Source organism: Neoarius graeffei, chromosome 1, assembly GCF_027579695.1.
Source record: "Neoarius graeffei isolate fNeoGra1 chromosome 1, fNeoGra1.pri, whole genome shotgun sequence".
In the NCBI taxonomy this organism is placed as follows: domain Eukaryota; kingdom Metazoa; phylum Chordata; class Actinopteri; order Siluriformes; family Ariidae; genus Neoarius; species Neoarius graeffei.
In genome coordinates, this window is record NC_083569.1 from 115,657,943 (window position 1) to 115,682,557 (window position 24,615).

Sequence of the window (24,615 nt, forward strand, 5' to 3'; positions counted from 1 at the left end):
TGTCGTCTCCTCTGGATCATCACTCCCCTCTGCTCTCACTTTCCCTCCTTAAATAGGGCGCGGTTTACTGGGGAGAACACACACAAAACATAGGTTAATCACACTCAGGTGAAGCGATTCTGCCACTTACCTTCCCTGACTCCGCCCTCCTGTCACAGACCGGCGCTTGACCACGCCCCCACTGCCACACACATCATATCCATCTTCCATCAAATATGTGATTTTCCGATGTGAAAATCAGCACTCTCCAGTCACAAGACAAAGCAATTCTACAGAGATGCGAGAGCATTCTTTGTCAGAATCTTTCAAAAAATAAAGGAAAAATTCCCAGTGAGAGATCAAATCTTGATGAATCTGTTAGTGCTCAATCCTGAGAACCATGATGATGTGAAACCAGAGCAGATTTTGATTTTGGCAGAAAGATTTCCAAATGTAATGAAGGCAGATGCCAGAGAACAGCTCCATAGAAGTCCTGGATTATGTGTCATCTAACCTGGAAGCACTGGCGCCAAATTATAAGAATTTACCAGTTGATGAGTGCTAGGGGAAGCTATCCAAAGTCACATCTGTGAGCTCAGGGCTGTTGAGATTCAGGGAGCTCTATCAGCTGATGAAGCTGCTATTGGTGCTGCCAAATTCTAACTGTGACGGGGAAAGGGCATTCAGCATGGTGCGTCACATCAAGACAGAATTTAGGGGTCAGATGTCTCACCAAATACTTGTTAATCTTGCAAGACATCAGATTCAGGGTGGCACGGTGGTGTAGTGGTTAGCGCTGTCGCCTCACAGCAAGAAGGTCCGGGTTCGAGCCCCATGGCCGGCGAGGGCCTTTCTGTGCGGAGTTTGCATGTTCTCCCTGTGTCCACGTGGGTTTCCTCCGGGTGCTCCGGTTTCCCCCACAGTCCAAAGACATGCAGGATAGGTTAACTGGTGACTCTAAATTGACCGTAGGTGAGAATGTGAGTGTGAATGGTTGTCTGTGTCTATGTGTCGGCCCTGTGATGACCTGGTGACTTGTCCAGGGTGTACCCCGCCTTTCGCCCGTAGTCAGCTGGGATAGGCTCCAGCTTGCCTGCGACCCTGTAGAACAGGATAAAGTGACTAGAGATAATGAGATGAGATGAGACATCAGATTCACAAGTTTATTGACAAAGAGTGCTATGAGGTGGAGGTGTCTGGAAAATTGCTCAAATCTGCAAAGCAAGCAGCCTTTAAATACAAGGAAAGCTTGCAAAAGGAACAGGCATAGAACAGAGGAAAGGAAAGAGCCCTTTAGGCCTAGGCCTACATGTACAATTACATTCATTGTCATTCATGCAATTCATTCATTGTTCTGTTATATTCATCTGTGTTTTGGTATCTAAGTAAAGGAATGTTCTGTGGTGAAATTATCTCTATCTATCTATCTATCTATCTATCTATCTATCTATCTATCTATCTATCTATCCTGGTCATCCTTCCTTATTTATGGAGGGCGGGGTGTCCAGATTCACCCTTTTCCACCAAATCAGTTCCAGGGCTGGTTCGGGGCCAGTGCTTAGTTTGGAACCGGGTTTTCTGTTTCCACTGACAAAGAACTGGCTCTGGGGCCAGAAAAACCGGTTCCAGGCTAGCACCAACTCTTTGCTGGGCCAGAGGAAAGAACTGCTTACGTCAGCGGTGGGGTGGAGTTGTTAAGACCAACAACAATAACAAGACTGTGAAAGGTCGCCATTTTTAAGCAACGAGATATCATGGATGCAGTAAAGCAGCAGTGGTCTGTGGAAGAGACAATCTGTCTCCTAGCGATATGGTCCACAGATGTAGTCCAGGCGAAACTGGAGGGTGCTACGCCGACCAAGCCCGTATTACACCAAATACAAAAAGAAATGGCTGCGGCGGGGTACGAACGTACTCTTGAGCAGATCAGCAACAAATTAAAGAAGCTGAAGAAAGACTACAGGGACCAAAAAAAGGACCTCGGTCGAAGCGGCAACGGGCAGCCGAGGAAGAACACCTTCGATATTCTGGACTCGGTCCTCAGCGATAGACCGGCAAATAACGCCACCGGAGCCTTAAATTCAGCGACGGCGATGCTGGAGGCGATGGTGCCGCAATCAGAGCCTGATAAGTTTCTTTTCAAACATTTTCGCCTTGCATAAAGTTTTAGTTACTTCAGTTAATGTTTGTTTGTATAATGTTATAATGAAATCTGACGCATAGTTTCATTCACTAGTTCATTTTTGTAACTGTGAACTTAGTTCAAAATTTTTCATTATGAACTACGGTATGAACTGAACTAGCTCATTTTAAAATTTGTGAACTGAACTTTGAAATAGTTTATGTAGAAAGTGAACTTTCCCAACACTGGCTGTTTTTATGTGGTTTATAGAGTTGTCCACCATCGGGGACGAGGACCTGATGTCTCCACGCCACTGCAGCTCTCCTGCATCATCCAGCAGCTCAGGACAATCATAGCAGACCAGACCTGGTAAGTTGTTGTGCTGAGTATCCAGTAGTCTGTCTCACTGGATACTATGCAAACATGGATATATATCTAATAGTGTGACTTTATAATATAAATACATGCTGTATAAGTGATCAGTCATTCATATAAAATCCCCTACCAACCATAAACAGTTAACTAATGCTCTTATTGCTGAGCTGACATGTTTCTTATATTGTATTGCTGAACCTGTGTTAATCTACTTATAACTTAATAAAAAACTTTTAAACTCATTATTCTGTTCTTGTACATAGCTAAGAGGAAGCGAGACAGCAACACTGAGCTCCTGGAATACCTTGAGCGGGCGGACGAGAAGTTCCTGCAGCACAGCAAGGAAATGAACGATGCCTTGCTGCACAAGCTGGAGGCAGACAACAGTGCGTTCCTCAGTATAATGGGGCGCATGGTGTCTGTAATGGAGGCGCAATCCAGAAAATAATCACGCCACTTTTCTTGTTTTGCACCTTTGCACTGTTCACGTCACTTTATGTTGTGTTTCTATGCACTATGTAAATAAATGTTTTTTCTAAAGAGACATGTCTGCTTGTATATGTTTTCACTAGTGATGTAAAATTATTTTAACTGTGTAATAAGTACAAGTAAAGCTGGTTAGAGCTTGTGAAAACAAGTAATGAAAGAACTCAACAAGCTACCCTTTTCAGTCACTTTATTTACAAATAAATGACTCATTTCTATGAACTTATCGAACTGAACAATTAAACAACATTGACATGAAGTAAATAGCAAAATAACCAAACAAATTACTCGTTCCCTCTGTTAAAGTAGGCCATTAAAGCAGCTCTAATGTCAGCCCCTTCTTGACTACCATGTTCAGGTAATGCCTGAAGAGGAGGCTGGATGTTGGCATGTCTGTCTTGGTGCTCCTCAGTGAAATTGTCGCCATGTTCCTCACAGATGTTACGAAGGACACAGCAGGTCAGCGCCATTTTCTTGCACAGTTCCAGCTTGCAGTCATTTCTTTTTAGTAGGCACCTCCACCATCCTTTCAGTCTCCCAAATGCCATTTCCACAACTGATCGTGCACTGCTGAGTCTGTAATTGAATGCCATCCCTTCCGGTTGTAGTAGTCTCAGGGATACTGTTCTAGTGCTATAATGGGAATATGGCTTCCATCTATTGCACCAACACACTGTGGCACTCTCCAACGACTCTGAAAGAGAGCAGCCATTTCCACTAACCTCTCAGCATCAGGGCATGTAATGTGGGCAGGGAGCAGCACCTTGATGACTGTGTTACAGAAATTCTGAACGCAATTAAAGATGGTGCTCATGCCTACTCCAAAAAGATGGCTGATGGTCCTGTATTCACCGCCAGTGGCCAGCTTCCAGATGGCAATAGCCACCCGCTTCTGGTTTGGGGGACACAAACGGTAATTTGTGTTCCTTCTCCCCAAGACATGCCTCACCCGACTGCAGATATACTCAAATGACTCTCGGGACACACGGAAATTCTGCACGAACTGGTGAGAGGTGAAATCAGGAACAATTGTGTCCCACCAGTAGCGAGATCTTGGGTGTGCCCAGACAACATGGGATCTCCGCCTTGCCATCAGTCGCAAGATTACCTGTAAAGAGAAAAATGTATAGGTAAATAAACATGTTGTGTGGAGAGTCATCAATACTCAAACAAATATTCATCATGGTACTTAACCCTTGTGCCTCTTTTTCCCCTTAGATTAGAGTGGGATGTGTATTGAGAAATAAATGTGCATGTGTGAGTGTTGGAAACATAAGTGTTACATTTACTTATGGTGTTAATGTACAGCACATTTGCCATACTTTATATTCTATTGACCTTATTATATTTCTATATGTATGAACACAGAAATAATAAAGAAAATTAACAACTGACAAGCCAAAAATATCCTTAGTGAGGCATAAGGGTTAAAGAAACGAGGTTAAACATAAATCATTCACTTGTATTTCCATGCAGTTTGTTTACATTCACTTCAGTCAGTTAAGTTCATTACAGAGCTAAGCATCCTCATATCTACTGCTGTGGTAGATATGAGCGGCGACTTAAAAATCGCCAGTAATATGTTTGTGAATTTGTGATGATTCCAGCAGGGACATAACACCGGCTAACGTTAGCTCATAACAAAGGCTAACATAACCATCTCACATTCAGTGTAAGTAAGAGTCAAAACGTTATTAGGTTATTACCTGTCTCCTAGAACGTAATCACCATCCAATCAAAACCTGTCGATCAACACAAACACATTGGATCTGCCGTTTTCTGATCCCAATGAAGCACCGTAAAGCCAGAAGCAGCAGCTGTACAAACGTGAAGTCATCCATTGTTGTTGTTGTTGCTGCTTCTTCTTCTCCGTGGTGTTGTTGCTTCGATGTTCGCGCCAAGGTTTATGCAAACGCAGCGACGTAACTGACATACAGTGACGTAATGACCTGGCTCCCCTTAGCACCCCGAGCAATGGAAAAGCAAACTGGTTCTCAGCTGGCTCGCAAGTTGAACGAGTTGTGAACCCGCAGTAGCACTGGCCCCAAACCAGCCCTAGAACTGATTTGGTGAAAAAGGGGCATCAGTAAGGAGCTTAATATATGGCACATTGTAATTATCATAGTTTATGGGTTGGGGGCAGCTAAGTCCCCAAGCCAGGGTGTCAGCTATGAATCTGAGTGAATTGAGTGAATTCGGGTATTGTTCATCTCCAAAAGGCCACCCCAAAATCCACCAGAATGCAGGAAATCACATCAACCAAATCCAAAATTTTCTGGGCGGGGGGTGTCCCTGAAATGAATTTTGGCAAGTTGGGATGTCTGTAAAGTGTTCTGTGAGTTTATGTATTACCTCCCTCTCACAAGTGATCTGTCTTAAACGTTTATGCTTAAACAGACACTCTTACTTTATTTCCACTTTTTCTTTCAGTTGAACTGTTTGATATTTACTACTCTATTTATAAACCAACACAGAAGAACAATAATAATACACACATGAATTGGGCTTCTGAGAAACTATGTACAGAAATAAATATCTTTCACACTTGGATAGCCTGGCATGGTGGTGTAGTGGTTAGCACTATCGCCTCACAGCAAGAAGGTTCTGGGTTCGAGCCCAATGGCTGATGGGGGCCTTTCTGTGTGGAGTTTGCATGTTCTCCCTGTCTGTGTGGGTTTCCTCCGGGTGCTCCGGTTTCCCCTACAGTCCAAAAACATCTAGGTTTTGAATAATTTATGAATGTTATTATGTTTGAATGTGTACCCCACCTCTCACCCATAGTCAGCTGGGATAGGCTCCAGCTTGCCCGTGACCCTGCACAGGATAAGCAGCTACAGATAATGGATGGATGGATTGACTTAGATGGCCACATCATTTTGAAACTAACATTCATAAATATCCCAGTAATGCTTTGAAAATTAAACACTAAACTCAAAGGAGCTTGAAGTTGGATGAAAGATGAGCAACCTTGAAATTGTAACTTGTAAAGCTTTAAGCTTCTCTTGATTTAATGCAGTGGAGTCTCTACTGTGTGCTCTTTTTTGTATGTGAGAGTTTGAGAAAAACAAAAAGTATTGAAGATTTTTCAGGAAAGAGGAAGGAAGAGCAGATACAGTGCCTGTACACACTAAAAGAGAAGTTAAAGATCTGGGATACACTCATCCTCTCTTTCTTTCCTTGTAGTGTGATTGAAAGCGAGAAACCACAGGAAGTGTTGAGACTTGAACACACACCACACCTCATTCAGTCAGTCATTAGAGTTACAGGATGGAGCTCAGTCCACTCCCGGTGATGCTCTGTGAGTAAATGTTCTCTTTGTGTCTTCATTAGAGTGAGTGGTGGGGTATAAAGTTCTCCATCTGCAGTCTGAATGTCCTGAGTGATGAGTTTGTCTCATTAGGACATGGGGTTATGTTCCAGTGCTGAGATTATCACACTTTTAATCATAATATTTGCTTTAAATAAAGTAATTTTCATTAAATAAAGGCATTAATGAGCAGAATATTGACTTTTGTATTTCTTACAGCTGGTAGTTTAGATTTTCTGAATAAGATTGAATCTTTTGTGTCTACAATGTGCTGTTTCCATGAACATACTGAATAATTTTCAGATTTATGTCATGTTTTCTGTTTCTGTTCCCTTTTTAGTGCTGGTCTCACTGATACCAGTGGCCCATGTTCAAGGTGATTTATACTGTATACACTTGATCCTTTATATTGTGTAAATTTCTTCTTTCTAATGGGGCTATAAAGGTTGTGTAGAATTTGTTACTCGTTGTTTAATAATCATTCAGAAGAATTATGTTCATTTCAGATAAATAATGGTAATAAAATAAGAAAACAATGACCAACAAAAATTCTGACGTGAATACATAGTTTTACATGAGTTTCACTGTGGTTCTTTAATTTGACATAAAAATCCCTTTACTTTAGAGATGCATCAATACTGGTACTAAAAATGCTCCAGTATGAACAGACAAAGCCAGGTGATCCCATGTGACATGAGCTTAGTGTATGTTGTTGCACTTATGAACAGACGACACAAAACAACAATGATGTGGACGTACTTCACAAACTATGATCCCAGCAAAACCAGTGACTGTATATATGGGTTGTCATAGTAACAGGGATTCAAAAGTAAAGCCAAAATTGTCTCTGAGGCCTTCTCGTGGCTGGCTGCAGTACAGTTGTAACCCCGCCCATTTCTATGTTACTCTATGGGAAAAGTGTCAAACTTCCATTTTAAGTTACATCTCACCCCAATTATTTTCAGCAAAAGTGCTGTCATTTTTATAAATGGACCCTGAGATCGACCTCAAAATCTTATCTCATGATCAATGAATTTTATTGGTGTTATTTGGTGATAAAACAGGGTGTGGTTGATGAGCTGATTGACAGTTTTGGACATGACAATCGAGCCTCATGAACACACATTCACTTTCCAACACACACCTGAATCTCTTTACAGTTCTGCAGCAAAGTCATGTCCTGTTCTGCTGTAAACTCTTCTAACAGACCCTCAGCAGACATCAGAATGTTGCTCATTCTGATGTCTAAGCGAGCTTATTGTACTGACATTATAACTATGAGTGAATGAAGCGATGGGATAAACCAAGGCAGATAACATGAGCAAAATTTCAAAGCAATTTTTTTTAATTGACTATGATCTTAGCAAACAATCAAAGTAGCTTGGGAAGGTCAAAAGGTCTGATTTGTGTACCAGCCATCAAGATTTTCTAGATTAGTAAATACTTTTGAATATAAGGTCTGAATTTTAGATTTGAGATGCAGCTCATGACAAGAATCACGACAGCAGAGGAAAGTTCCCTTAGAGACAGAGTGCATCAGTGTGTTTAGGGATTTTTATGCACAGTGACATTAAACATTTTACAGTTTGACTTGGAAACTTGACAGAGATTTTTTGGCTCTTGTATCTCGTGCATGTTGTTTTTAAATGTTCTGGATGTCCATAAGATACACAGTGAGTGTGCTGCTGCATCTGAAGGTACAAAGTATAAATCAGAGCCCTCTGCTTCACACCAGGCCAAATCACACCACACCAGAGTTTTTTATTTTTATTTTTTCTATAACAGCACTTCTCACTTGCCTGGTAAGTCAGGACAGGGAATATTTCTGTGGTTTTTACTCAGATATGTTACACATGAACATGTTACTGATGTAATAAAATGTTTCAATGTTACAGTCGGTCTAAATTCTAAATCTGGATATTTTTTAAAGTATTGGGTGGTTAAAGCTTGCAGGTGCAGAAAATTCATAATGTCCATTTACCCCCCCCCCCCCCCCCAAATAAAAAAAAAATTGTCAACATTTGGTTCAATACTAACAAGGTAACAAATTTTATTGTGTGTATCAAGAGGTGCCAAAACTATTTACTCATACTCAGTCTGTAAAAATGGCATTGATGCATCTCTAGTTTATGTCTAATTAAATAATTCATAGTGTTATTTAAAATAACTATTTCCACCTCTGCACACTTGGGAATTACTTTAGTATATTTTAACAAATCATTATTATTATTATTATTATTATTGTCACAGAGTATATTACATTACCTTTATTTTGTTTGTATTTTGTTTTATACAGCAGTCTCACATAACATTTTGTTAAGGGCCTTGAGGAAATTGGTTCCGGGCTCTGATGGCTATTATAGCTGTCCCGGCTACTGGAGAAACGCTGGGGTCCTTGACGTGGCGAAGATGGGGGTGAGCTGGGGTAGCGTCGTCCCCTTTGGTCTGGGGATTGATGGCGGTGAGAATACCCCTGCTCCGGCGAGAAGCCACACCTTGGTGACCCAGCATAATGTTGATATCTCTGCAGTGATGCATGCGGAAAGAAGCGTGAAGCTGCTCTTCCCCGCTGATGAGGGGACCATTCTGGTGAGCGCTGGTGCTGCCTGAAGTCCTCATGCCTGGATGGTGAAGACTTGTGTCGTTTTAAGTCGGTCACCGCCAACCTCAAGGTCTGGACTTCCGCTGACAGTTGTTTGATGGCTGATAATACATCAGGGGTTTGGTCTGAGTATGCTGCTGCTTTGGTGGACACCATTGCTGTGAGGTTTGCAACTGGTTGTGAGCCGGTGTTAGAACTTGAAATAGTGGTGGCTGCATTCTGTGGTTGTGCAAGCCGAAGTGCTTCCTGTGCTCGCTCCCACTTACACGCCACTGCTAGGGCCTCCTCCAACGTGGTAGCCCCATGTTTGTGGCACTTCACTTGCAAAACTGGGTCTAGTCCAGCAACAAATCGTCAGAACCGCTCCATAGTTATAGCCAGCTTTCCATAATTTGGAAACGTTTCAAAAACTAGCCTAGTTATCTCTGCAGCAAAAACTTCAAGTGGGTCCTTCAGCATGCGCTGACGGGCATTCACAAAAGTCTGAAAATGTTGCAAAAACTGCTTGCTGCCAAAAACATCAGTCAGTCGGGAAACACACGCATCATAGTCCTTCTGTGTGGCGGGTGGCAGTGATAACCAGTATGCTAAGGCATCGCCACTTAGCCTAGTTGGCAAAATGGTAGCTAAATTCTGTTGCTGAGACGCAGGACACGCTCGTACAGCGAGCTCTAATCTGGCTTTCCACAGAGAAAAACTTTCTTTCTCCTTACTGTCACCGTGGGCAGCACGGTGGTGTAGTGGTTAGCACAGTCGCCTCACAGCAAGAAGGTTCCGGGTTCAAACCCAGTGGCCAGTGAGGGCCTTTCTGTGTGGAGTTTGCATGTTCTCCCCGTGTCTGCGTGGGTTTCCTCCGGGTGCTCTGGTTTCCCCCACAGTCCAAAGACATGCAGTTAGGTTAACGTGGGGTGGCCTTGGGCTGAAGTACCCTTGAGCAAGGTACCGAACCCCTGACTGCACCCCGGGCGCTGTGTGTGGCTGCCCACTGCTCTGGGTGTGTGTGCATGTGTTCACTGCTTCAGATGGGTTAAATGCAGAGGATGAATTTCATTGTTCATGAAGTGTGCATGTGACAAAAAGGTTTTTTTTTATTGAATTACATTGGTCCCCAGCAGTAGACTCACCCAGCCTAACATTAGCAGCATCCTCGCTCCTATTTGCTTCAGTTGTAGATGCATTTTGTGGGGCAAACAGCACAACTTCCTCATAGGAGCTCATGTTTCGTCGCCTGAGATCGGAAGACTAGCAGCTGATAAACGTTGTGACTTGCATAAGCACTCAGTGATTAGCAATGTTCATCCAAAATGCACTCACTGTCAAACTCAGCTAGCCCCAGTAACTTAGCCCACTGCTCGGTCGAAACCCCCCCCACGAATCTTCCAATAACAACGAAAACACCGCTGACACCAGCCTGTAACCCTAAAAGTTGGTGCAAGCGCGTGGAAACTCTCGTCCTCCTTACCGGGGCATGGAATAAACGGGCTACAGGTGGTTTACAGAAATTCAGTTTATTGCAGACCGAACACTTGCATACAACTTCTTCACTCCTCTCACGTCTTTTTCTCCTCTCTCCCCGTGTTCCTCTTTTCTCCTCCCCCATGGTCACTTTCCCCCCGGAACCAATTTCCTCAAGGCCCTTAAAGTGCCATTCCACCATTGGATGTATTCTTTGGCATAAAATACAATATATTTTGACAACATATATAAATGGTATCACTAGATAGAGAAATCTCATCTCATTATCTCTAGCCGCTTTATCCTTCTACAGGGTCGCAGGCAAGCTGGAGCCTATCCCAGCTGACTACGGGCGAAAGGCGGGGTACACCCTGGACAAGTCGCCAGGTCATCACAGGGCTGACACATAGGCACAGACAACCATTCACACTCACACCTACGGTCAATTTAGAGTCACCAGTTAACCTAACCTGCATGTCTTTGGACTGTGGGGGAACCCGGAGCACCCGGAGGAAACCCACGCGGACACGGGGAGAACATGCAAACTCCACACAGAAAGGCCCTCGCCGGCCCCGGGGCTCGAACCCAGGACCTTCTTGCTGTTAGGCGACAGCGCTAACCACTACACCACCGTGCCGCCATAGAGAAATCTTTTAGCTTCAAAATGATATATCAACCATAATTTTTTGACAATGACAAGTATATTAATTTTGCGACCAAAGTCACCTACCCTTTTAATTTCCGCGTGTGATGTCATCGGCAGGTTCCCCTTCTTGTGTACCACGTGATGTGTGACGTGGCACATATTATCAGCAATGGCGGATAGAACGCGATAAAAATAATACCAATAAATCTAGCTAATACCAATAAATCTAGCTAACTGAAAGATTAACTCAAAATTTTTCGCAATTTTTTTGGCCCCCATATACGAGGAGAAATGACTCTCTCACTTTGGGGGTTTCCTGGTCTAAAAATAGACCGACACGTGGTACACAAGAAGGGGAACCTGCCGATGACATCACGTTTCACTACCGCGCGGAAATTAAAAGGGTAGGTGACTTTGGTCGCAAAATTAATATACTTGTCTTTGTCAAAAAATTATGTTTGATATATCATTTTGAAGCTAAAAGATTTCTCTGTCTAGTCATGTTGTCATAAAATATATTGTATTTTATGCCAAAGAATAAATCCAATGGGGGAATGGCACTTTAACAAAATGTTATGTAAGACTGCTGTACAAAACAAAATAAAGATAATGTAATATACTCCGTTTTATCATTATTATTGCAGGGAGAGTTAAAGCTGTGGTGTCCATTCAGCCTGATACACATGTGTTCATTGGAGAGCGTGTTACTCTCAGATGTGACACACAGGGAGGAGGAGACACTCAGTGGCCATATGGACTCTACAAAGACGGAAGCTATCTAGCCTCAAAGGAGTTCAGTATCAGGTCTGTTGGTGACTCTGGCGGTGGTTCCTACACCTGCAGAGGACGGGATTCAGAGATCAGTGATGCTGTTACACTGACTGTATCAGGTCAGTCTGTGGGTGTTTTGTTTTAATTTAATATGTTTCCATTATTTTTTAGGGTTCAGATTTTGAGCTGTCAGTAACTGAGTCCCTGTTTGTTTAGTTTGTCTCGTCGGCACCAATTTCCTTCTTAATATATTTATTTATTTTTCTTTCCCAAATTCTAACAGAAAGCGAGAGCGCCCGAAAGGGGAACCCGAGCCGAGCCGCCATTTTGAATCCTCATTCACGGCTGTAATGCAAATGGCTTCCTCCTCGGTATACAAGTGCACTTCCATGGCAGGAAAAACACTACATTCTGCCGCCTATGTAGTGCCCTATTTATACAAATAGGAGTCATTCAGGATTCAGCCATGTTTTTGCTCGACCAAAGTTATCCAGTATTATGACCTTTATATTGCATAAATAAAGCCATTTGGTGAAACTTTGAAGAAGAGATTGTCCTGGTTTAAAGTTTTTACCGAACGTAATATTATGTATGAGGATAACATGGTCCAAAATGGGCCTCATTAACTAATGAGATCAAACCGTGAGCAAGTTAGAGGTTTTTAGCTTTCTGCCGAAATGTTTTATTTTATTTCTTCTTCCTCAGGGTAGTGAAACTCGCTCTCGCTGTGAACACTGTCGTTATCGCTATCCATGCTGTAAAATTAATGCTATTCTCCTGAGAAATGCTGCCAAACATTTAGGATACAGACCCGCTCACCAGCCAATCAGAGCGCAGGATTTGGACCGCGAAAAAAATATAAATGTTTCTTAGAAATATTTCTGAAAGCATTTAATGAGCACAGTGAATCTATTGCTTCTGTTGTGAAGTGAAAAGCAGCTCTGACACCTTCATCATTTCATACCGACAGAAAAACCCAAAGCGACTGTGAGAGTGAATCCTCAGAGCTCCGTCTACACTGGAGACACCATCACTCTGAGCTGTGAGCTGCAGCAGGGGGCTGGATGGCAGTTTCTCTGGGAGAAAAAGAATCCGTATTGGCAGTTTGTGAACACTGGAGCTACAGACACCAACACACTCAATGTGACAGTTGATACTGCAGGAGAAACCGGGTATTGGTGTGGAGCACACAGGCGGAACGCATGGGCAAACACAGACTACTGCACAGACTACAGTGATGAAGTCAGAATTACAGCAAAAGGTGCGTCATAAATTTTTCACTTTTTCCAACAGGTTTGAAGTTCTGAGGGGTGTGAATAAAAATACTGCATAATTATAGCAATTCCATGTTATTCTATAATGTCTCATCTCATTATCTCTAGCCGCTTTATCCTTCTACAGGGTCGCAGGCAAGCTGTAGCCTATCCCAGCTGACTACGGGCGAAAGGCGGGGTACACCCTGGACAAGTCGCCAGGTCATCACAGGGCCGACACATAGACACAGACAACCATTCACACTCACATTCACACCTACGGTCAATTTTAGAGTCACCAGTTAACCTAACCTGCATGTCTTTGGACTGTGGGGGAAACCGGAGCACCTGGAGGAAACCCACGCGGACACGGGGAGAACATGCAAACTCCACACAGAAAGGCCCTCGCCGGCCCCGGGGCTCGAACCCAGGACCTTCTTGCTGTGAGGCGACAGCGCTATATTCTATAATGTTTTAAATAATATTGAAATAAGTTTTAAAAGGTAGGTGTTATTTGTGGTCAGTGAGGTCGAACAAGGCTCAGTAAAGTCAGTAAAACAGTTGAGTGTGTGTTTATCAGGGAGAGATTCACTCTCATATGTGAGATACAGACTGGTGGATGCAGGTGATAAAACTTTTATTTCACAAAATATTATTATAATAAACCATTCAGTGATGATGAGAAGGATGAACACATTCCTAATCTCTTATAAAGGTGTTTATACCTGTATGGAAACAGAGAAGTGCAGAAATACTCACTATAACATTATTCCATGTAACTGTTGAATTCTGGATTCTGATTGGTCAAAAGGTGTTGATTAATTTTCTATAACAGCAGCTCTGACAGTGCACTCATTCTAATATGGTACTGTTTCTATAGTAACAGCTCTTTCAGAGGGACTTGTACGGTGGATGAGTCACATAATCTAAGCCCGATGATAAAGAGATTAAAAAGATGTAATTTAACAAAACAACAAAAAAAGGGTATAATTGGTATGGTGAAGTTTTCTGTCGGAAGATGTTTGTTTAACTTAAGGAAGGAGTCTCCAGTGTCAGCTCACTGTAACAGTCAGAGGTAAAACTGTAGCTTTAAGTTTTCTGACAAAGACAGAGGAGGTGTAGAAGAGAACCGCTTCCAACGGTGAGTCAGTGAGTGCTGTCAGAGCTGAAATCTTCAGAGAGAGAGATGTGTGTTTATGTCTTCAGCTTCTCTTTTAGTGGATACTAGTCAGTCGCATGAGTGACGCACGGTCGTTGTTTGAGTGACGTGCCTCAGAAGTACTACATAAGTATTCCACACTTGCTATTTGTGCGGCCCGCAAGACAGAAGTATATCTCACTTTCTACCCCTATGTGTGGTGTGCACGCAGCGCACGTGACATGAGGGGCAAGACTCTGGGTATATACAGTTAGGTCCATATATATTTGGACACTGACACAAATTTTGTTTTTTTTTACCTGTTTACTGAAACATATTCAGGTTATAGTTATATAATGGACAAAGTCCAGACTTTCAGCTTTCATTTGAGGGTATCCACATTAAAATTGGATGAAGGGTTTAGGAGTTTCAGCTCCTTAACATGTGCCACCCTGTTTTTAAAGGTCCCATGGCATGGTGGTTCATTGATGCTTTAAACGGGCTCGTGGAGGTTTCCGGATGTTATATCCGCAGCCTTTCTCGAAATGAACCCTCGGCACGTAGATATAGCCTCCTGGGAGAAAGCCCCATTTCAGCGCTTTTCCCAGTGCGTCATTTTGCTAATGAGAAGCAGGAGGCGGGGAAGGGTAGAGGGTGGGGGCGGGTCTTATCATTAATATTCATGACATGTAAACGTGTTACCTCTGATTGGCTAACAGCACTGTGACGCTACCTCCAGTGGGTCAGAACAAGCGGATGTGGGTGTCTTACTATGGCGAGAGAGAAGGAACAAACCGCGAAGGGAAAAATACCACGCGCTGACATCATTAAGGTGCGACGCGAGGAAATAAAATAAAATCAACAAATGTTTGGGTTTTTACTGAACAAACAAACAAATAAAATGAACGAGTGACTTAAAAAAAGAATGTGGGTGTCTTTGTAAAAACTGTTTTGATTGGCTATTATAACAGAGCATGCTGCATGCTTTTTGGTTTTGTAGCGCAGAGTACCTGGCTAACTGCAGGGAGCGGTTAGCTGCACAGCTAATGTAGCCATTGCAAGGCTAACGTGGCACTGATTTTAAAACACGGCAAAACATAAGCTCATAAGTTACAGTCAATTTCCAGACTAAACCCAGTTTAACAGAGCATGCTGCATGCTTTTTGGTTTTGTAGCGCAGAGCACCTGGCTAACTGCAGGAAGCGGTTAGCTGCACAGCTAATGTAGCCATTGCAAGGCTAACGCACCGATTTTAAAACACGGCAAAATGACTTAACAGTTATACACTTACTTGTTCACTGTTTGTGGCTGATGCGGCAGGGATGCTTGGTACGGACCCAGGCTTCAGTGACAGTTGATGTGCAAAACCTGCCCTGTACTGTCCCAAGTTGTGGAAACATTCATCAGGAAAATGCTTCCGACAAACATACACCGTCTTAGGTAGACTCGACGGCGTATTATTGAAGTAAATAAAATTAAGCCGCTGCGTCTTCAGGGGCTCTCCCGTCGGCAGTAAAAACAGACTCCTTTCTGTGTTGTCACATCCATGTACAGCGCAACTTCCATGTTTGGTGGCAACTTTTGAGCTGGGCGGGCAATCCATACAGTGGGTGGGAATCCAGAGGGGGGGCATGGGGATCATCTCCCTTGCTGACGTCGGCAAGGGAAGAGCTTCTCAATGCGCCGTTTTGACGCGCCATTCTCAAATATTGGGCATAGTTTGGTTTACACATTATGAAATTTCTAGCCACTGGGGTGACTTAAGAAGGTCAGAGGAACTCATTTTAACATTAAAAAACCTCAGAAAGTGAAAATTTCATGCCATGGGACCTTTAAAGGGACCAAAAGTAATTGGATAATTGACTCAAAGGCTATTTCATGGGCAGGTGTGGGCAATTCCTTCATTATGTCATTCTCAATTAAGCAGATAAAAGGCCTGGAGTTGATTTGAGGTGTGGCGCTTGCATTTGGAAGATTTTGCTGTGAAGAAAACATGCGGTCAAAGGAGCTCTCCATGCAGGTGAAACAAGCCATCCTTAAGCTGCGAAAACAGAAAAAACCCATCCGAGAAATTGCGACAATATTAGGAGTGGCAAAATCTACAGTTTGGTACATCCTGAGAAAGAAAGAAAGCACTGGTGAACTCATCAATGCAAAAAGACCTGGACGCCCACAGAAGACAACAGTGGTGGATGATCACAGAATAATTTCCATAAAATTTTGTTTCCAAAATTAATACTGAACATTTAAGTGGTTTTCACACAGTGCCTATTGTGTTACTTAGTGTATGCATTAGGAATTATTCAATCTTAACATTACTAACATTTGAAAGATAAAAAACACACACCCTACTTGTCTTAGCCATGCAATACAAATTGTTTTAATTGTAGTCTTAGAAAACGTTCACAGAAAAAAGATGACATTTCAAAAATTTCCATTATTTGAACCAATAAAATCCAATGCATTCCTGGGATTTTCATACAAAACCAAACTAATGGACTTGGCAGTGTGATGCCACTCGGAGCCTGCTGTGGAAATTAGTGAAACTAAAGTGTTGATGGTGCTTACACTATAGCCAGTGTTCATAAATGTACCAGCTCATGGACCAGGTCACTGCTGCCAGGCTGAAACTGAGCTTGGTTTAAATAATGGAAATTTGTCAGACTTTGCAGTGCAAAACTGAACAGAAACAGGCCAGAGAAGAAAGAGAGACAAGGAACAATAATCTTACTACACTGGATAATGAAGATAACCAGCAAGAACACAGATATGAGCTGAGGTCTGGTGTTCAACTTTCCTCCTGACCCTGATAAATGTTGAAGTCGTTCAGTTAAACGATGATGATTTTCTGTACTTTCAGGCAACACTTTGTCATTATATACTGCTTTTGATATGAATAACTGACATAAAAATTCCATAGGGGCAAGACTCTGGGTATATACAGTATATTGGGGAGGAACCAAGGAACCAATCATGTAGCAAATAGCATTGTAGAAGGGAAGAAGACCACCTCATTTGCTGTTTTTATTTGAGTATGTATTAATTTACCATGCAAATGTCAAATAATAAAACGTAAGGGAATAACGCATTTTATTACATTGTAAAAAATCCCAACTAAATAGCCCAACAGTTGGGCATTGAAACACACTTTGACTCCGAGCTGCTGTCCGGCTCCTAGTCCTGCTGAGTGGTGGGACGGAGTGTTGGGATGTCCTTGTCTTCATCACTGAGCATGGCACAATGGCCTGACAGCGATGATGGGATTGCAGTGTCCTCACTTCTGGGCATCGTTAGCTGAAACATACATGAAAATCAGCATACAGTGGTGCTTGAAAGTTTGTGAACCCTTTAGAATTTTCGATATTTCTGCATAAATATGAGCTAAAACATCATCAGATTTTCACACAAGTCCTAAAAGTAGATAAAGAGAACCCAGTTAAACAAATGAGATAAAAATATTACACTTTGTCATTTATTTATTGAGGAAAATGATCCAATATTACATATCTGTGAGTGGCAAAAGTATGTGAACCTTTGCTTTCAGTATCTGGTGTGACCCCCTTGTGCAGCAATAACTGCAACTAAACGTTTCCGGTAACTGTTGATCAGTCCTGCACACCAGCTTGGAGGAATTTTAGCCTGTTCCTCTGTACAGAGCAGCTTCAATTCTGGGATGTTGGTGGGTTTCTTCACATGAACTGCTCGCTTCAGGTCCTTCCACAACATTTCGATTGGATTAAGGTCAGGACTTTGACTTGGCCATTGCAAAACATGAACTTTATTCTTCTTTAGCCATTCTTTGGTAGAACGACTTGTGTGTTTAGGGTCGTTGTCTTGCTGCATGACCCAATGTCTCTTGAGACTCAGTTCATGGACAGATGTCCTGACATTTTCCTTTAGAATTCGCTGGTATAATTCAGAATCCATTGTTCCATCAATGATGGCAAGCTGTCCTGGCCCAGATGCAGCCAAACAGGCTCAAACCATGATACTACCACCACCATGTTTCACAGATGGGATAAAGTTCTTATTCTGGAATACAGTGTTTTCCTTTCTCCAAACATAACACTTCTCATTTAAACCAAAAAGTTCTATTTTGGTCTCATCCATCCACAAAACATTTTTCCAATAGCCTTGTCCATGTGATCTTTAGCAAACTGCAGACGAGCAGCAATGTTCTTTTTGGAGAGCAGTGGCTTTCTCCTTGCAACCCTGCCATGCACACCATTGTTGTTCAGTGTTCTCCTGATGGTGGACTCATAAATATTAACATTAGCCAATGTGAGAGAGGCCTTCAGTTGCTTAGAAGTTACCCTGGGGTCCTTTGTCACCTCGCCAACTATTACACGCCTTGCTCTTGGAGTGATCTTTGTTGGTCGACCACTCCTGGGGAGGGTAACAATGGTCTTGAATTTCTTCCATTTGTACACAATCTGACTGTGGATTGGTGGAGTCCAAACTCTTTAGAGATGGTTTTGTAACCTTTTCCAGCCTGATGAGCATCAACAACGCTTTTTCTGAGGTCCTCAGAAACCTCCTTTGTTCGTGCCATGATACACTTCCACAAACATGTATTGTGAAGATCAGACTTTGATAGATCCCTGTTCTTTAAATAAAACAGGGTGCCCACTCACACCTGATTGTCATACCAATTTATTGAAAACACCTGACTCTAATTTCACCTTCAAATTAACTGCTAATCCGAGAGGTTCACATACTTTTGCCACTCACAGATATGTAATATTGGATCATTTTCCTCAATAAATAAATGACAAAGTGTAATATTTTTATCTCATTTGTTTAACTGGGTTCTCTTTATCTACTTTTAGGACTTGTGTGAAAATCTGATGATGTTTTAGCTCATATTTATGCAGAAATATCGAAAATTCTAAAGGGTTCACAAACTTTCAAGCACCACTGTATATAATATTAATTACATAAGCATATATATACTGAAATGAATGTTTAAAGCATGTGTATTTACCTGTGAAAATCCCTCTGGCGGGGTGCTGCCTTCTGCCGGCTTGAAGGCAAACTTCTCCCTGTCCGTGCAGGGCTCGCTGGTGCTGCTACCATCATCATCAAACTCTTCCTCCTCCTCCCCCTCTGCTGTTTCATGTTGGGTTACTTCACTTTTGTTCGCTTCTTCTTGGGTCCCATTTTCTAAACTTTAAACTGAAAATTAAATTTTTCCCACAAAATATCCACTGTTCGTCAGTCGAAAGACAGATGCTGCAGACACGCTGGTTTTATACCCACTCCTGGCTTGAGTCACACGCAAGTTATGAGTGATTGTAACGTGCTAATCACATGCATCACACGCGCTTCACAAATGCGACCTGAACTCGGAGCGCAGGAAACTGGTAAAATGCAAGTCTCATACACTCCACACACACTGATCACATGCGTTAGATATACACTTTCCACAGGGTAACGGCACAATTTTTCCCACGCCTCGAGGAAGTCAGGTGTGCAACCTGTACTTGACAAGTACTTTGCCCGTACTCCTCCCCCAAACTTTCCCCCGGGTTCACCATGACCCTGCGGCACGCCTGCAAGCTACCAAACCCTGCGACCCGTGCGTGTCCAAAACACTTATGGGGGGTTGTGAATGAGGCTTAACTGTACATTTTGATATCATGAGAAAAAATAAGTTCTGAAGAAAATACCTTTTGTTATTTCAAAATCAAGGAAGTCATTATATCAAGATAACAGAATTGAGAAAAGAATAAATAAATAACTCATGGTCTTTCTGGACTTCCGGAGTGATATCTACTGACTGGGATAAGATTCATTTGGCCAATTTAATTTGTTTGATTAAATACAGTTATTATTGCACCTTCTTCTTTTTCTTCTTTTGGCTGCTCCCGATTAGGAGTCACCACAGCGGATCTTTTGTCTCCATTGCTCCCTGTCTTCCGCATCCTTCTCTACCACACCTGCCACTTTCATGTCCTCTCTCACCACATCCATGTACAGTGCTCAGCGTAAATGAGTACACCCCCTTTGAAAATTAACATTTTAAACAATATCTCAATGAACACAAACAATTTCCAAAATGTTGACAAGACAAAGTTTAATATAACATCTGTTTAACTTATAACGGGAAAAAGTAAGGTTAATAATATAACTTAGATTACACATTTTTCAGTTTTACTCAAATTAGAGTGGTGCAAAAATGAGTACACCCCACAACAAAAACAACTACATCTAGTACTTTGTATGGCCTCCATGATTTTTAATGACGGCACCAAGTCTTCTAGGCATGGAATGAACAAATTGGTGACATTTTGCAACATCAATCTTTTTCCATTCTTAAACAATGACCTCTTTTAGTGACTGGATGCTGGATGGAGAGTGATGCTCAACTTGTCTCTTCAGAATTCCCCATAGTTGTTCGATTGGGTTCAGATCAGGAGACATACTTGGCCACTGAATCACTTTCACCCTGTTCTTCAGAAATCCAACAGTGGCCTTAGATGTGTGTTTAGGATCATTGTCCTGTTGGAAAAGTGCATGACAACCAAGGGCACAGAGTGATGGTAGCATCTTCTCTTTCAGTCGAGAGCAATACGTCTGTGAATTCATGATGCCATCAATGAAATGCAGCTCCCCGACACCAGCAGCACTCATGCAGCCCCACATAAGGACACTGCCACCACCATGTTTCACTGTAGGCACCATGCATTTTTCTTTGTATTCCTCACCTTTGCGATGCCATACAGTTTTGAAGCCATCAGTTCCAAAAACATCTTGGTCTCATTACTCCAGAGTATAGAGTCCCAGTAGTCTTCATCTTTGTCAGCATGGGTCCTGGCAAACTCTAGGCAGGGTTTTTTGTGCCTGAGCTTTAGGAGAGGCTTCTTTCGTGGACGGAATCCATGCATGCCATTCCTCTGCAGTGTACACCATATTGTGTCCCGGGAAATAGTCACCCCAGTTTGGCTTTTTTTTGATTGATTGATTGATTGATTTTATTCCGAACAGTAAAGAAGATATAAAAACCAACAAAAAATAAAAATGCAATCATCAAAACATCGTCATAAACAGAATAGCGTAGCCACAAGGCAATAACATAATAATGTTCGGAAAGGATTAGGAAGAAGTAAATAACTTATCAAATCCTAACCCTCTATACCACCGTTAATCAAACGTCACTTTCCACCATAATAAACTATATATACAAAAGAAAGCAAAATCAACAAAAAAAAATAACATACCGACATACCAACATGGTATAATATTGATCAAATCATATATACAAATACTTATGCTACGCATATATACACACATACAATACATGTATATAAGAGCTCCACATTCAAACTGTTCCAAAGCTTTACTCCACAAATAGAAATACTGAACATTTTTAATGTTGTCCTAGCACTGCGGATTTTAAATTTCAATTTCCCCCTTAAATTATAGCCCCCCTCTCTATCTGAGAACATTTGGATATTCCTTGGTACATTATAATTCCTTACTTTGTACATTACTAAGGCAGTTTTAAATTCTATAATATCCCTGGATTTTAAACATTTTGAATTTAAGAATAGTGAATTAATATGATCTCGGTAACCAGGACTATGAATTATTCTTGTAGCTCTTTTTTGAAGTATAGTTATTGCATGAACATTTTATACGTATTTCCCCACACCACTGAGCAGCAATTTAAGTACGGTAAAACCAGGGAACAGTAAAGACTGCGGAGTGAATTATAGTCCAGGACGTGCTTAGCTTTACTCAACACAGATATGCTTCTTGATAGTTTCATTAGTATGTATTTTATATGTGATTTCCAATTAATTCTATCATCTATTATTACCCCAAGAAATTTATTATTAGAAACTCTTTCAACATCAACACCATCTACCTGTACATTTATTGCCCTATTTATTTTATAATTATTAAATAATGTGATTTTTGTTTTAGACAGATTTAATGATAATTTATTTCGAACAAACCAACTTTTTAACCTGCACAATTCTGAAGAGATTGTTTTCTAACTCATGTAAATTTGTTCCAGAACAAAACACATTTGTCTCATCTGCAAATAATACCATCTTAAATATCTTTGATACATTTCACATATTTATATAAAGAATAAACAGTTTAGGACCCAATACTGACCCCTGAGGGACACCACAATCAATATTCAAACGAGTTGAGACAGTCACCCAACTTCACAAATTGTGTCCTGTTGCTCAAATAACTTTTTATCCAATTTAATACAACTCCCCTTATCCCATTATTGTTCTATCTTATTAATTAATATATCGTGATTAATAGTATCAAAATATTTTTGAAGATCAATAAATATCCCAGCGACATATTTCTTATCTATAGAGTTACTGATTTCTTCAATCCATTAGTGCCATCTCTGTTGATCTATTTGCTCTAAATCCATATTGACCATCACTGAGTAGTTTGTATTTTTCAATGACTTTATCTAATCTGTTATTGAATAGTTTTTCAAGAATTTTGGAGAATTGAGGAAGTAAAGTGTAAGATTGTGTGTGTTCTCGTGCATAGCTGTCCTGAGCTTTATGACCCTTTCACACCCTGGTAAACGTGCATAATCGCGAGAACATACTCTTTTATTTTCTCTGTACCTTCTAGTTTCGCTGAAACCACATTCCTGGTTCCTCCTGTTCTAGGGGGTGTATGGTCTGCTCTTTCATGTATAATAAAAACGACTCCTTATCTGGCGAGTTGACCTTGTGCCCCCGAGCCCCTTACTTATCTTGTCACGCAAGCTTCTGATGTATATAAACCCTGCTCTTTCTGTGTATCGTTGAGCAGTGCTTGAATAAACCAGATTGATTTAACTCGTGTGGTTTGTTTTAACCCTGCTCCAGAGCGCTCTTACGTCAACGCATCTGAACTGAGACAGACACAGGTTCTAACAATTTGGTGACCCCGACGTGATACTCTCAATCAGGTAAGACATGTTTGATTGACTACCTGGTTGGCAGTAGTTTCGTAGTGTCCTACGGAGGACAGTTTTCCCTGGTTCGAGTCCAGGAAGAGCGCGCTATACAAATTTGTACTATATTTGTTGTCTGTTCCTCTTCAGATCCGTTTGTTGTCATTGTACGATGGGAAGCTCGTTCCCTAAGCCTGCGCCAGGGGAAACCCCGGCCGAGTGGATGACTAGGTGCGGTTTTGCTTATTATGTTTCTCCCTGGCTCGATAATTTGGCAGGTTGGACTGAGGCCAACCCTCAAATTCCTTCCTATCCCCGTCAAGGTACATTCGATCCTGGTTATCTTGCATCGGCCCATCGCATGATTTATGAGGGATTAGGGGACCCCGGCTGGGATCGCCCGTATATGCGGGATGGATATGCCAAATGGTATGATATGAAGAAGATTTGGGATAATTTTAAACAGGCTTATACTCCCCGTTCAGTCCTGAAATCCATCCCGAAGCCTCGGGCTGCACCCGTCACCAAGGAAACGGAGGAGGCGGCGCTAGGAAAATCCAAATCTCATTCTGCTCCTCCAGCCTCGTTAGATAGTAAACCTCCACCTTATAGTAAGGCTGGAAAAATTACTGGTAAATCGCCGTCAGCTGCAAAAACGATTCCTAAAATTTATCCGTCCCTGGCTGCTGTGTCTGCGTGCCCCCCCCCCACGGTTGACAGAGGGCAGCGTCCCGGAGGGATAAAGGGTGCGCCTGCATCAGCCAAGAACGGCAAAGACGAAGAAAGTAGTGACGATACCGATGATGACACTGATGATGACGATTGGGATAATCCCGATGGTGTGGGTCCAGACGCCGGCTCGCGTCCTTATCCGCCACAAAACGCTGCTTGTGTATGGGTTGCAAAGCGCAGTGGTATTGATATAACTCCTCCGTCCCCGTCGGCTCTTAAGGACATCATCTCGCTTCTTCCGTCACCCGATAAGCCCTTGCTTTTTGTTGATCAGTTAATTAATGTTTCTCGTAATTGTCAGCTTACGGGAGCTGATTACCGGTTTATTCTGCAAAATAAATTAGGAGGCGCATATGATGAGACAGCCCTGTTAGAAAACGTTCAGGTCCTCCGCCCCGTCAACGATATTGCTGTTAATGTTAGGGAGGAATTGCCTCCGGTAGGGGAAAACGGTCGCCCTCGCCAGCGCACCGTGTCTACCTTCTTTTGGAAAGACACGCCGGACGCGCTGCAGCAGCTTCGTGAGCAATTGACGCGATACCTGCTCGCCTTAAAACAAGCAAATAGAGACCTGTCACAGGTCACTAATTGCAAACAGGAGCGTTCTGAGCTGACGTCGGCTTTCTGGAAGCGCTTTGGGGAAGTTTGGCAACATTTGGGAGGTCTTGAACTTGATTTGGCAAACCCGAACCCAATGTTCTTGTCCACCTTTCTGTCTAATTGTCGCCCCGAAATACAGAGCGTTTTAAAACATCACTGGAGTGACCGGAATAATCTGGTCCTCCGTCAGGCCGGGGAGCGGGTGCGCACGCTGGAGAGCGATGGT

The 24,615-nt window shown here is 42.2% G+C and overlaps 1 protein-coding gene across 1 annotated transcript in view; it reads left to right on the forward strand.

Annotated features, from left to right (window-relative positions):
- The window catches only part of LOC132885998 (uncharacterized), a 149,667-nt gene that overhangs the window by 95,240 nt on the left and 29,812 nt on the right, over positions 1-24,615 (forward strand). The window contains exons 8-12 of the mRNA XM_060920540.1: positions 2,740-2,897; positions 5,979-6,082; positions 6,229-6,260; positions 6,610-6,645; positions 11,617-11,862. Of these exons, the coding sequence (XP_060776523.1) occupies positions 2,740-2,897; positions 5,979-6,082; positions 6,229-6,260; positions 6,610-6,645; positions 11,617-11,862 (576 nt within the window). The remainder of the gene's footprint in view (positions 1-2,739; positions 2,898-5,978; positions 6,083-6,228; positions 6,261-6,609; positions 6,646-11,616; positions 11,863-24,615) is intronic.